The 14,403-nt window shown below is 50.5% G+C and overlaps 1 protein-coding gene across 1 annotated transcript in view; it reads left to right on the top strand.

Moving 5' to 3' along the window:
* Bmp5 (bone morphogenetic protein 5) overlaps positions 1 to 14,053 on the top strand; it is an 86,659-nt gene extending 72,606 nt beyond the window's left edge. The window contains exons 4-7 of the mRNA XM_042696954.1: positions 6,621 to 6,815; positions 11,876 to 11,952; positions 13,266 to 13,376; positions 13,827 to 14,053. Of these exons, the coding sequence (XP_042552888.1) occupies positions 6,621 to 6,815; positions 11,876 to 11,952; positions 13,266 to 13,376; positions 13,827 to 13,976 (533 nt within the window). The 3' untranslated portion in view covers positions 13,977 to 14,053. The remainder of the gene's footprint in view (positions 1 to 6,620; positions 6,816 to 11,875; positions 11,953 to 13,265; positions 13,377 to 13,826) is intronic.
* Positions 14,054 to 14,403: the final 350 nt, after the last annotated feature.

Genomic DNA, 14,403 nt, shown 5'->3' with positions numbered 1-14,403 from the left:
TTTTTTTATTGATATCATAACACATGGAGTTTTTAAGGACTTTTGATTCCTGCCGAAACTGCTTCACTCTAGTTTTATTTAAGTTTCCTTTTTTTTTTAAAGAAAGAATTTTCTGTGTGTCCACTATTTTTATTTTTATTTTATTTTTTAAAAGCCTCATAATACAAAGGAGGGGATAGCAATGGTCCATAAGAAATGTACTTATCACCTTACACATGTGACTGTAAGCCCCTCGTACAGCGTCTTTACAATAAAATAAAATTGCCTAAAAAAAGTCACATAAGAACTGGAAGATAGACTCAAAAGAATAGGACTTTGTGAAGAGAACTTTTCTGCTTTCTTAAAATAAACGAGGGCTGTAAAACCAAGGGCTCTCCAGCCTTCCTGGCCCAGGTGACAGACAGTGTCTGTGGAGCTCCTTGGCTCTGCGGAGAGGTAGCGACACATAAAGAGGAGAGTTACTGAGAGTGCAGGCGACGTGCAGCTCTGCGCGAGGCTCGGGCCCCACCCTGCTGGAAACCGGGCCGAGGGGAAAAAAGCATTTGTTGGACTTGCCACGTGGAAGACGGTCCGAGGGGCCTTGAGTCAGACCTGGAGATCACTTCCCACCGCCTCGGCTCTGCAGCCCGTACAATAAAACACTGGGACGTGTCGGACAACTTCCATGGCCGGGCAAAGCCTCCAGCTCCTCTCCTGTGCGGGTCCCAGCCTTCCACTGTCCCGGGCACTTCTTCCTGGAGTCCCACAGCAAGGTTCTTCCCCAGCCAGCGTGCTGTTCCTGTCACTGCCTCCTGCAGCCGAGCGAGGCCGAGAAACCCCTTCTGCTGCGGACAGTCCCAAGAACTGGGGCTTTATGTATATCACTGAAAACTCTTGACTCACATTCATGCAACATTTGCTACAAAGCCAAGTGGTTAGTTTTAAATTGCTCTTTTAAATGTCAGTGTAAGGGGAAAAAAAAGCAAAGAGCCAGCAAGGGCATTGATAAATGTTTGTTAACCAGAAAGGGAAAATTTCTCTGAAGAATCATTTTTACCTCTTACCCTGTATTCTAAAATTCATAACAAGTGTCTCACAAACGCTCCTTCACCGCGACTTTCCGACATCATGGAAGCAGTTTACAAATTCCAAGTTTCCTTTAATTTTCTTGGCGTTTATAAGGTCATGGAAATCATTTCAAAATTTGAGAAGGAATGTGGAGTTATGGTTGCGGTTCTTCAGATCTGCGCGCTTCTATCTGGAAATAGGTTGCGTTTTCACTCTGAAGCTGACACGCCGCACCTTTTCACGAATGGAGGAGGAAGTCGCAGCACGCCTCCCTGCCGGGGACACGGGTGACAGTGCGTGCAGAGTCCAGCAGATGGAGTCCAGCCTCCCCGCCTCCCTCAAAATCAGATAGAAACTTGATTTAGTAGACAATGCCGCACATTTTAACTCATCTCTTTCCCCAAAGGGTAAAGTTCTAGTGTAATTTAGAGTCAGGGGATCCCTACGTTAAGAGTAGCAGAATCAAATGTAACCACAGGAGGAGAGGAGGCTCAGCTCCGCGGCCGGGTCTTCCCCGAGTGAAGTTGTCTCTGTGGAGATGCTCACCGCACCCGCTCCACACGGAGGCCAGATTGTTCCTGCCCAGGTTTCCTCACGTGGTTTTGGGGTTCTAGAGTCAGTTGCTGTGGATTCATGGGAGAAAAAAGCAAAGTGGAGTTTGTGGGAGCATCCGAGAGCCTGTGGGTGGTTCCACTGGAACTCCTCGCAGGACCGTGCGCACCAGCGTGGCGGAGGGAGCTCACGCCTGCTCTGGCACGCCCGTAAGCCGGCCGCTGGCGCGGCTTCTCCAGAGCACCTCCCTGCCCCGCGCGCATCTCGTTTTTTAAAAAATAAATACTAGGAACCTTGTCTTTTTCCAAAAGGCCCTGTTTGAAATGCAAACCTAGCAACGGCCAGACATCTTTGGGCATTGGCTGCCATCCCTCTTACTAGAAATTGAAATACTCTCAGTTGTGTTCCTGGGTAAATTTGACCACAACACTTCCTCAGTATTTTCACGAATTATAAAGAGTCAGAGAGGCGGAACTGGAAACCTGGCCAAAGTTACGATGACGTGTAGCAGATCTGAGTGTCCGGTTCCGAGTCACCCCTCCTCAGAGGGTGCTTTGCCCATGAAGTAGATCAGTCTTCACTGAAATGCAGGCCTGCTTGATTAAATCTACTGACATCGTAGCTCTAGACATGTCTGTATCCCAACTTGCTGACATTTGGGATCGAGTTGCTCTCTTCCCACTCTTTTATTTAAGTCTTCATTTCCTTACATCATACCATTTTCATTTTTAATCTGTCTGTCTGTCTGTCTGTCTGACTGTCATCTCTCCATCATTTATCTATCTGTCATCTATCTCTGTCATTTATTTCTGTCAACTATCTGTACCTATTCATCCTTAGTCACCTATCTAGCTGTCATCTGTTTATCTGTCTATCATCGATGTGTCATGCCATTTTCATTATCTATCTATCTATCATCTATTTATCTATCTATCTTATCAATCATCTCTCCCCTCCCTCCCTTCTTCACTCAAAAATGAGCATCAACTTTGAAATGTAAGTCAATTATATTGATGCACAGACATGTACATTTCCCTTAATCAAAATGCTTTAAGCTTCTTTAGTGGTGCACTTGTAATACCTAAGCATACTACACATTCAGTAATAAAATTCACCATGTTCAAATAAGCGTCCATGAAAGATTGTGTTTTTAATACACACGGTGCCGCGTGGAAGGCTTCGTCGGCAAGGTCGGCGTGGGCAGAGTGAGTCCACTCTCCAGCAGATGGGCAGCCATGCTTCCCCAGGAGCCCAGGACCAAGTGGTAACGGACCGAGTGCCGGCTCCAGGCATCTTACCCAGCACCTCCTTGCTGAAGGGAAAAGGAAACCGAGAGGAAACTGAGCACCATTAAAGCCTGTTTTAAAGGGCGTCCCGCTGATCTGAGAACTGTTGTGTTTCACATTAAGAAAACCAACCCTTGTGAAGCCCAGGAAACAGAGTTTGTAACACACGTCTTTAGAGTGTGCAGAGTACACATTTAGAGAGCCACCTTGTTTCTCCACAGATAAAAATGAAAACAGTGAGAGTCTTTGGAATAAGACTAAAAGAAACGATCCAGAAAACCAGAGGAAATCTGGAACGCTGAGCTAAGTGCCGATTTAACTATGAAAGGGCCAGTGTGTGGTAATGAATGAAACCCGAGTCTCCTGCGTTCAATGTCTGAGCGTCTAGCAGCAACCCAGCTTGCTATTAGGAAGATCATATATTCCAAGCAATGTCTGCCGTCATCATTGTGTACAAGGAAAAATTTAGTTCCTGTTAAATTAACACTTCATTAAAATATCAAAAAATAAAAGCTTCAACAAACGCTTTCATATGCTGTATTCCAAGTCACAGAAAGGTTCGAAGAACAGATTGCTATTCTGTTCCGTAACAGCTAAGTCTCTTAAGTTCCATTTTCCCCCTTTTCTTTTGCTGAGTTCTCTGTCACTGAAAACATCTTAAACCAATTTCAAGTGGTACACCTGAGTAAACATGTTGTAAAAGTGTTTATGCACTGAAGTGGGTCAGCTCAAGGTATGGTATTTGGCTTGAACTTCTAATTTCTCTTTTTACAGTGAAAGGCTGCCAGAAGGAGGGAGTCTGAGCTGAATTAATACATTTGTTACAGTGGAAGTAGAATGGAAACTGCTCCAACCACAAATCAAACTGCCTCTTTCATTTATGCCAGTGATAGAATTTTTCTAAGAAATACAGGCGCTGGCGGGCAGCCACCGTCCGTCTGCATGTAACAGAGAAACCTGTATTCTTCCTCGCTCTAGCTTTGGGTTTGCCGCTCGGCGGTTTGTGAGTTCTTTTTCTGGTGAGGCCGCGTGTGGCGTGGCGTGTGCATCCAGCGGGCTTCCCCGCGCCAGGCCGCCAGGCCTGTGGAGGTGCAAGCTGCCCCTCCACACCACCTCCCCACACCCACCCAGGCTCCCGGCAGCCACTCCTTCGCACGGAACGCCGCGCAGCCTCATGTTCTGCACAACACAGAGGTGCACAAAAGTGCTTTTGAAGCCAAGATAAACGCTGTGAAGAGCAAGGGGTGCAGCTGCAAGCACACCACGGCCGACCCTTCAGGACTGCATCCCCTTTGCGTTCCTCCATGGGGGACCAGGTCACTCGTGGATGGAGGAGCTTGCTCTGCAGTCTTTACTGAGTAAATGTTTTAAGAAAGCATGCCTATCTCGGGGGGCCAGCCAGCGTCAATCATGCTCGGATTTCAGATCACACTATATACATACTGCCCTTGCGGGACCCTGACTTCTGTGTGTGGAGTGCTAACGTGGCCTACGCTTTGAACAATTCTCTACATTTACAACAGAAGGCTCAGTGGTCCACCTTCTGCTAGCAATTTTCACGAGCCACATATAAGTTAAGGGGTTTCCTTGTGTGCATCGGTACGTGATACATAATGTAGCATATATTTTGCATGTATTATTCATTTCTGTGTGGGACATAAAACTTCAAGGACAGTTCTTTCTTTAATAAATTGTTTTTTTTAATTATCCCGTGATAGTGTGTACAGGGGTCTCGGTGGACATATCCGTTAGAGCTCTTCTTGGTGTTGCCCCTTCCAGCCTCCCAGTTCCTGGCCCCAGCTGTTGATATCATGACTGAATTCACATCCTGCCTCTCGCTCCTTAGTGACAACGATTTGAAATTAGGAGAGCCGAACAAAAGGAAATTTTAAATGTGGCATCATCGTTCACGCACAATCCTTCTAAATAAGGCAGGGAACCACCATGGAAGACTTGCTGCCCCTCCGTGGCAGGCACCCTGAGCACACAGGGCAGGACCGTGGTTCTGGGTGTTGTTCCTCATTGCTGCGTGTCCCCGCCACCCGAGCCCTCATGGACGCGGGTCCGGGCTCCGGCTGCAGCTTTAGTCTTCATTCTCCGTGCCAAGGCTCGTTGAAAGCTTTCCTGGGAGTTCTTTTCTGTTCTGCGTGGCCAGGTCTGGTGGTCTCTTCTGAAGTTGTTCTTCCATAAACAGTGATAGAGAGCTGGATTTTCCATGCTTCTTTCAAGACCCCTTGTCATTGTACTGCACGGACCTCAAAAGACCTCTAGATTCCCCGGAAGGCCTTCCGGAATGACCCCGTGCGTGCAGCTCGGTGGAGTGTGCGGGGCGCTGGCAGAGGTCAGGCGCTGGCGGAGGTCAGGCGCTGGTGGAGGTCGGGAGCTAGCAGAGGTCAGGCGCTGATGGAGGTCAGGCGCTGATGGAGGTCGGGGGGGCTGATGGAGGTCAGGGGCTGATGGAGGTCAGGCGCTGATGGAGGTCAGGGGGCGCTGATGGAGGTCGGGTGCTGATGGAGGTCAGGGGGCGCTGATGGAGGTCGGGGGCTGATGGAGGTCAGGGGCGCTGATGGAGGTCAGCGGGCGCTGATGGAGGTCGGGGGCGCTGACGGAGGTCAGGGGGCGCTGATGGAGGTCGGGGGCTGATGGAGGTCAGGCGCTGATGGAGGTCAGCGGGCGCTGATGGAGGTCGGGGGCTGATGGAGGTCAGGCGCTGATGGAGGTCAGGGGCTGATGGAGGTCAGGCGCTGATGGAGGTCAGGCGCTGATGGAGGTCGGGGGCGCTGATGGAGGTCGGGCGCTGATGGAGGTCGGGGTGCTGATGGAGGTCGGGGGCGTTGATGGAGGTCAGGGGCTGATGGAGGTCGGGGGCGCTGATGGAGGTCAGGCGCTGATGGAGGTCAGGCGCTGATGGAGGTCAGGGGCGCTGATGGAGGTCAGGGGCTGATGGAGGTCGGGGGCGCTGATGGAGGTCAGGGGCTGATGGAGGTCGGGGGCGCTGATGGAGGTCAGGGGCTGATGGAGGTCGGGGGCGCTGATGGAGGTCAGGGGCTGATGGAGGTCGGGGGCGCTGATGGAGGTCGGGGGCGCTGATGGAGGTCAGGGGCTGATGGAGGTCGGGGGCGCTGATGGAGGTCGGGGGCGCTGATGGAGGTCAGGCGCGCTGATGGAGGTTGGGTGCGCGCTGGGGGCCCTGATGGCGCCGCAGAGTTGCCCTGGCTGGAGGAGCCGGACGCAGCGCCAGCTTCCAGCAGCCCGGTGAAGACCAAGAGGCACTGAGGCCAACAGCCCCGCTGGCTGCTTTGCCCGCGCTGCAGCGCAGTGTCCGGGCTGAGTTGGATGGAGCAGCGCAGCGCCCCTCCCGTGCGCTCCCGTGCGCTCCCGTGCGCTCCCGTGCGCTCCGCGGCTGACCCCGCGTCGGCCCGCGCCGCGCCTTCCTCCCCGGCCGCGGGCCTGATGAGGGGCGCCGGGCCTGGTGAGGGGCTCCGGGCCTGATGAGGGGCGCCGGGCCTGGTGAGGGGCGCCGGGCCTGGTGAGGCGGAGAGCGCGGGATCGCTCACCGTCCCTGACCTCGCTGACCTGCGCGAGAACGCAAACAAAGCCGCAGCCCACGCCAAGCGCCGTCTGTCTGTCCGTCCCAGGCCTGGAAGGAGCAGACAGGTCCTGCGGCGCCCCCTCTCCTCGCGCCGGCCACCGCGCCGCTCTTCACCAACCGCCGCGTGGCGGGCTGTGTTCCAGGGCGCAGCATCAACGTGAAGTCGGCGGGCCTGGTGGGGAGGCACGGCCCCCAGTCGAAGCAGCCCTTCATGGTGGCCTTCTTCAAGGCCAGCGGCGTCCTGCTCCGGTCCGTGAGAGCAGCCAGCAAGCGGAAAACCCAGAGCCGCGGTAAAGCCAGCCCTCACCAGGACGCGGCCCGGGCGGCGGGGGCCGGAGGTAAGACACCCACGGGGCGCGGGGCGCGGGGCGCGGGGCGCGGGGACCGGGCGGCGGGCGCCGGAGGTAAGACACCCGCGGGGCGCGGGGCGCGGGGCGCGGGGCGCGGGGCGCGGGTGCCGGAGGTAAGACGCCCGCGGGGCGCGGGGCAACGGGCCCGGGGCGCGGGGCGCGGGGACCGGGCGGCCACCTCCGCCGACACCTGCCCTGGGCACTCCAGGGCTCCGCGAGGGGCTCCGGCGGCCCCCAGACACCTGAGCAGCGGCACCTGAGTCAGTGGACTCGCCTGTGTGGGGCGAGGCTCAGCCCGCGGTGAGACGAAGCCTCCCGGGGCCAGCAGAGCCTAGCTCCCACCGAAGGCCGCCCCGGGCCAGGCCCCAGAGCCAGCTGGAGCCGCCACTCACACCCCAGTACCAAAGAAAGGCCTGTGGCGTGTCCCCCGAGCACAGAAGGACAGACGGTGTGCGAATCCCCCTAGTACTTGTATGTTCAGTAATCATTTGGAGAGCTAATTTCTGGAATCTTCTTAGGACATGTGTCTACTCAGATAGATAGTCTCAGAAAAACGTTACAAGTGCACAATGATATCAGTAAGTTGGATTTTAGTCCATTTTGTCACAAAATGGTGAAAACCTTGTATTTGGTCCCTGTGTTTCCCAGACTGGAGATACCGAGCCAGCGTCCGTAGCACTTACATGAAGAAGCGCTGCGACTTAGTGAGACCATTCATACCCACTTGCCGTAGCACTGCATCTGGTTACCCAGGCTGCAGACTTTTTAATAAGCTAGGCTTAGATAAAATAGACGGCTATTTTCTGGCAGGAAATCCTTTTTCTCTATTAGAAAGAGAAGTCTGAAGGTGGATTCTAAGCCAGAGCTGCCCCGCTCCCCTGCTGGCACCTCCAGTGGGTCTGCGTGTCTGGGGGCTCCCAGTCTTCCGGTCCACTGCATGGCCCCTGCACACTCGGTCTCTGCCCGAGGAGAGGCGGCTCCGGCGGGGGCATTTTTGTAAAGTAGGATTCTAAGGCCCCTCAGGCCTTCGCTGCTTTTTCTCAGCGGGCTTGACATTGTGAGCTAAGGAACTGTGAGAGCACGGCTCTCTCCATATCTGATTCTTAACACCACCAAAGGGAACTCCGCAGGCCCCCGCTAAAACGCAGGCCATGGGGCACACGCGTGAGACACAAGCGCACGTGCGCCTGGCCACAGAGGCAGTGGAGAAGTGAACAGGTCTGCATTATCCTGAAATACAATCCGTGCGTCAAATGACGCTTTAAAAGAATTTTCCACGGAAGACACTTTGTGACCTTCTTCTCGGGAAAGTAAAGCCTGCTCCTATCACATTGTGTCACAAAGCTGTTCTGGAAAGGTCTTCAGAAGCTATTTAGTGTGACAAAAAGGTGTAACTGCTTAATAGAAGATGGAGAAAAATAACTTTCTTAGGCCCTTTCTTCCTTGTAAATACTAGCTTGTCAAAATTGTATATTTTTCCTTTCATGTAGCATGACTCTGACTCCGGCTGAAGTGTTTTTAATTTCACCTAGCAGCCCGTATGAAGGAGAGGGTTCACAGATGTTGAATCGAATGGCAGCTGGTTATTTAGGAAATTACAAAGGGAAAGCGTAAGTCGCAGACTTCCATCACAGCTCACCTGGCGCTGACAGAGGGCCGTCAGCGTCCTTCCCCCGGAGGGCTGGCGCTGTGTCTCTTCTCCTGACTGCAAGCAACAACGGCACTTCTGTATCCACCGCTGGATAAAACACATGCAGAATAGTCAGGAAACTGTTCGCTGGCGTCCCAGCGCCACTCACGGCACAGAATTATTCTCATAGAGACCAATATTTTCTTTTTAAAGGTTTGGTCGTTGGCAGCCATTTCTGTGAACTATGTGGTTGATGGTTTTGGAGCATGTTCCTATTTTGATAGGGGGAAGAAAGAAGGAAAGTAGCTGGTTTGTGTCTATGAGGCGACCTTTCAGAAGGCAGTAATCAGCAGACTGGGGAAACTCTCCCAGGATGTGCCCTAGAAGCTGGCCGTTGAGTGAAAGGGAAGGCTAATATAAACAGAAAACTCAATCCCTGCTGGGCCTGACATGCCAGTGAAATTTAGAAATTATCCAACTATAAATAATAAATGTTAAAATAGTACCAGGCTTTTATAGTAAAATACCATAGGAAGAGGGGAGGGTGGAGGTTAGAGAGTTGATAGATGTGTGCCTGATTTTATATGTGTGTGTATATATACACACATATATATAGTGCAAAGCATACCATCAGATATTAAAAGTCTGGAAGATCAAAATTCAAATTTAGGCCATTCTTGTTCTCTTTAACCCATTACTATTTTAAAGATTTTGGTGCCGAATGTGGTGGTTCTCATCTCTAATCCTAGCACTTGAAAGAGGAGATCAAGATCAGTTGGGGAGAAAAGACTCTCCTTATTCTCTGACTGTACATAGAACCCTCGCCCCGAGGGTTTGTACGGGACCATACAGGAACACCCCTCCTGCTTCTCTGACTGTACATGGAACCCCACTCTTGGTTCTGACTGTAGGTAGAACCCCGCTCCTTATTCTCTGACTGTACATGAAACCCCGCTCCCTGTTCTCTGACTGTACGTGGAACCTCTCTCCCTGTTCTCTGACTGTACGTGGAACCTCTCTCCCTGTTCTCTGACTATACGTGGAATCTCTCTCCCTGTTCTCTGACTGTACGTGGAACCTCTCTCCCTGTTCTCTGACTGTACATGGAACCCTGCTCCCTGTTCTCTGACTGTACATGGAACCTCTCTCCCTGTTCTCTGACTGTACGTGGAACCTCTCTCCTTGTTCTCTGACTGTACATGGAACCCCGCTCCCTGTTCTCTGAATGTACATGGAACCCTGTTCCCTGTTCACTGACTGTACATGGAACCCTTTTCCGTGTTCTCTGACTGTACATGGAACCCTGCTCCCTGTTCTGTGTATATTGAACCCTGCTTTCTGTTCTCTGACTGTACGTGGAACCCTGTACCCTGTTCTCTGTACATGGAACCTTGTTTCCTGTTCTCTGACTGTACATGGAACCCTGTACCCTGTACCCTGTTCTCTGTACATGGAACTCTGCTTCCTGTTCTCTGACTGTACATGGAACTCTGCTTCCTGTTCTCTGTTTGTGGAACCCCGCTCCCTGTTCTCTGACTGTATGTGGAACCCTGCTCTGTTCTCTGACTGTACATGGAACCCTGGTCCCTGTTCTCTGACTGTATGTGGAACCTCTCTCCCTGTTCTCTGACTGTTTGTGGAACCCCGCTCCCTGTTCTCTGACTGTTCGTGGAAACTTGTTTCCTGTTCTCTGACTGTACATGGAACCCCGCTCCCTGTTCTCTGACTGTTCGTGGAACCCTGATCCCTGTTCTCCGACTGTTTGTGGAACCCTGCCTCTAGGTTCTAGGCAGAACCTAATGTGCCTCTGCCATTCAAGCTCTGGCCTGGGCTGCACAGGGGCCAGGGTGGCTGTGCCCAGTCCCTGGGTTTGGATGGAGGGGAGGAAATGAAAGCCTAAGCTTAGGTTGAAGCAGCTGCTCCTGAAGATGCAGAGGCAGAAGGGTGGAAAGGCTTTCTTCTGTTTATTCATTTATTTGTTCATTTGTTTCCAGACAGGTCTCACTGGCTCTGCTCAGGCGGGCATTGAATTCAGCTCCTCTTGCTTCTCTGTCAGAGTGGCTGCAGTATAGGCATGAGCTACCTTGGCTCTTTTCTTCACGTGTTTTTGCCTCTTAGAGCTCATTCACCCTTCTCCATGTTCTGTGGGCAAATCGGCGTCTTCTGTGCCCTGCTGTGGTGCTGGCCTCTGAGCACTGGCAGTGAGGACTTTCACTTCCCTTTGGTTTTGAAATAGCAGTGTTCATAGTGCTTGGCCGGTGGAAGCCATGGCCGTGCTCACATGCTACACTCCACTGTGGACATGACCCCAGCTCTCACACCATGGGCAGAATCTCATCTTCTGCAGCTGCTCTGTCCCAGGGAATATGCTGTGGGCGCTGGAGGGCGTGGGATTCGCTCCCTGCACTAACCTGGGTATTTGATCTTCAACTACCTGTGTATTTGAACCGTTGTGAGACTATTTCTTTTTCTGGTACTGGGGATTGAACTCAGGGTCTTCTGTTTGCAAGATGAGTGCTCTACCACTTGAGCCAGCCTTTAGCCCAGGATTTTTTTTAAAGCCATTGAAGACTTTGCTACTCTGGCACAACATTTGCTTCTCTCAGGAGCCATTAATGTTTATTTCTGACAGTAGGATACAGTCCTCATGCTACGTGAAATCAGACCATGATACCAGCTTCCATTATAAATTTCTTTGCTCATGGCTTTTATGTGATATGGCATAGATTCATCATTTAGCCTGCATGAAAGCTACATTGGCAAAACAGATATTTGGCCTTTTAAGTTGTATTTCATTTTTTTATAATAAACATGGAATTCAAATAGCCATGCACTGAGTTTATGGCTTTCTATATGTATTTGTCTACTTCGTGTCCCTTGCCTGAGTAAAGGTAAATCTTTGTGCAATTATTCTGATTAGAGAAGTTTTCCTGAAGGACAAGAGGCCTACTCTCAAATCAACCCTTCATGTGCCACGATTTGATTTAGTGAACTTAATTGCACTAGAAGAGTATCTGGTTAACAAGTAGGAAAAAACAATTTGTACCCAAAATGGATTGCTTCCTTTTTGTAGGCTGACATGAGGCAGAGGAGAGAGCAGCGTCAGATGGGCCTCCGGTCTCCACGGGGCCCCGGCTCATTGGAGCTCCCATTATGACACTGGACGGTGACTTACCTTAACACAACTTTCTTTAGAAAACCATTTTGCTCTCTTCTTCCCTCGGTCATGTTTCAGATCGTAAATAGAGTGAGTTATCTTGTCGTTGCTGTTGTTGGTTGTGGGGTTTGTATTCAGGGCCTGGGTGCTTTCTCTAAGCTTTTTTGCTCAAGGCTGGTGCTCAACCACATTGAGCCACAGCTCCACTTTCCGTTTTTTAGGTGGTTAATTGGTTTAAAATATGATTTCTTTAAACTTCAGATTATAATACAAGTGAACAAAAGCAAGCCTGCAAGAAGCATGAACTCTACGTGAGCTTCCGGGACCTGGGGTGGCAGGTAAGAACATAGGATCAGCCTGGGCGCCTCTGCTTTCTCAGAGATCGTTAGCCAGTCCGCAGTCATTTTGACAGTCTGTTCACTATATCGCTTAATGGCTGTGTATATAATTTTCATGTCCCTATACTACTTACATGATTAGTATATTTTATAATGCATAAGAACTATCTGAAGAAGTATGTAGGAAATGAAGTAAGAGTCCTTTCGTGTGGCTGTCCTTTAAGTATCCCACGCTGTTTTTTATTTTCTTTAGGCCGTGCCGGGGTTTGATCTCAGGGCTTTCCGCACTTGCTGTGTGAATGCCCTGTCATTTGAGCCACACCCTAGTGACCGGGATTTTAGCTGTTATGAACAGAGTTGTTCAGATTGGTATAAAGACCTCTATGAGCGCATTTCTGTCCTCAGATGATCAGTCTAGGAATTAGAACTGTCACAGAAACTCCCTCCATCATGAAGAAGGCAGGCGCATACCTTTTTTCACTCAGAGACCATAATTTTGTCTCCCAAATAAGCTTCACAAATAAGGTGAGGGGGAGAATTTAACTGAACTCAGTTTGAATGGCTTCTGTGAGAACAGTTTAAATGAAGAATTCAGATGTCTCCTCGTCCAGTGTAACGGATTTCCAATGTGTGAGCTACTTACTGAAAAATAATATTGAAAAATGTGAATATTTGACTTCTTTCAACAGTTGAGGAATCTACTAAGTGTCCACCAAGCTTTGCTTCCCGGGGAGAAAGCCAGGGCCGCCATCCCGTGTTGAGTGTCTGGCGTCCTAAACTGTTCAGCAGACAGTTTTCAGATTTAATTTGTTTTTTCAAAAGGACTGTAAGGTTAATGGAAGGATGGGAAGAAAAGCAGCACATGGAACACATATCAAAGCCTTAGGAGGCCTCGGGCTCCGAAGTCTGGGCGTAACCGGGGCTGACTCGGTGGAGTTAGCCCTCCTTCCTGGCTCACCAGACTTTTCCTGAGTTTGTTCTTGCCTGTTTAAACACTATTTAATAGAATGCGACTGCACGATTGTGGTTTTATTCTTGATTATGTATACATATCAGTGCGTATTATGGATTTCTTACATGGTAGCCTCCTGGGAGGAACCGGAGCAGGTAAGGTCTTGTGAAGATATTGATGCTTTTGCTATGAATGTCAGACTTAAAGTGGAAGGGGAGAGGGGGCCTTCCATGGAGAGTAGTTGTTGGCTCAAGAAGGGAAATCGGTTGGGATGGAACACGTCGGAGTCGTCTTGATCTGGCACTGTTGTTTCCGTGTAGAGGACACTGCCTGTTGTGTCTCCTGTCTTTGTGCACCGCAGGACTGGATCATCGCGCCAGAGGGATACGCGGCATTTTATTGTGATGGAGAATGTTCTTTCCCGCTCAACGCCCACATGAACGCCACGAACCACGCCATCGTGCAGACTCTGGTACGCCCTGCTTTTGTAGGATTGCAGGGAGCGTGGAATTCAAACCCAACACGGAGCTGTTTTGCGTAAATGCACTCGTTTAGCTGACCCAGTGAGACGCCATCTCAGACGTGATGGTGCGGCGGGGCAGGTGGGTAAGTCAGGGCTTTAGAGAGAGGTCCTGATTGCAGCATGGAGACCCATTCTGCTGGGAAGACAGAACTCAACAGGGAAGTGCTCCTTCTGCAGGGAAGCCTGAGCCCTTACCCCCTCCCAGACCCGCCCTGCAGGGATGGCCTGTGTTAGCAGTGGTGGGCTGGTTCTTGGCAATCTTGACTACTGACCTCTGAAGCCACCGCCGCCAGCCGTTGGGCAGGGTCATCAGATCAAAGGCAGAGCAGAGGCATCACCGCAAAGCTGTGAACACAGTGTCGTTTCGTCCACTAATGAAGACAATTTTCTCTTTCCCAGGTCCACCTCATGTTTCCTGAGCATGTGCCCAAGCCTTGCTGTGCCCCAACCAAGCTGAACGCCATCTCAGTACTCTACTTCGATGACAGCTCCAACGTCATCTTGAAAAAATACAGAAACATGGTGGTACGTTCCTGTGGCTGCCACTAGAATCAGAGGATTGCAGCAGTAATGAAAGATCTGTATTAGTTTATGGCTGCAATAAAAGCAGGCAGAGGGGATTTCCTGACATTCATTTCATCTTTCCTTCCACATACACTATCATGTATATAGTCATTTTTATTTATTTAAAGGTACGTATTCTATGTAAAAAAAATCTGTGTCACTATATTATATAATACATCACCTAGTCCACCTTTCCATGTGTTACACCGGGGCCAGTTTAATTCTGTGTCAACATTTTTCCAGTATGATTGTTATATCATTTTGGAGAGTAACAGAGCTTTTTCCTTTTCTCTCCTACCCTTCCTCCCTCCCTCCTTCCCTCCCTCCCTCCCTCCTCTCTTCCTTCCTTGTTTGGCATTATTGAAGGGAATCATACACATTTGGTTATATGTTGCCAGTGGAAAGTATAATG

This window comes from Dipodomys spectabilis, unplaced genomic scaffold (assembly GCF_019054845.1).
Source record: "Dipodomys spectabilis isolate Male_0828 unplaced genomic scaffold, ASM1905484v1 ptg000213l, whole genome shotgun sequence".
Taxonomy (NCBI): Eukaryota; Metazoa; Chordata; class Mammalia; order Rodentia; family Heteromyidae; genus Dipodomys; species Dipodomys spectabilis.
Note: the sequence above shows the minus strand (reverse complement) of the source record. Positions and strands in the feature narration are given on the sequence as shown.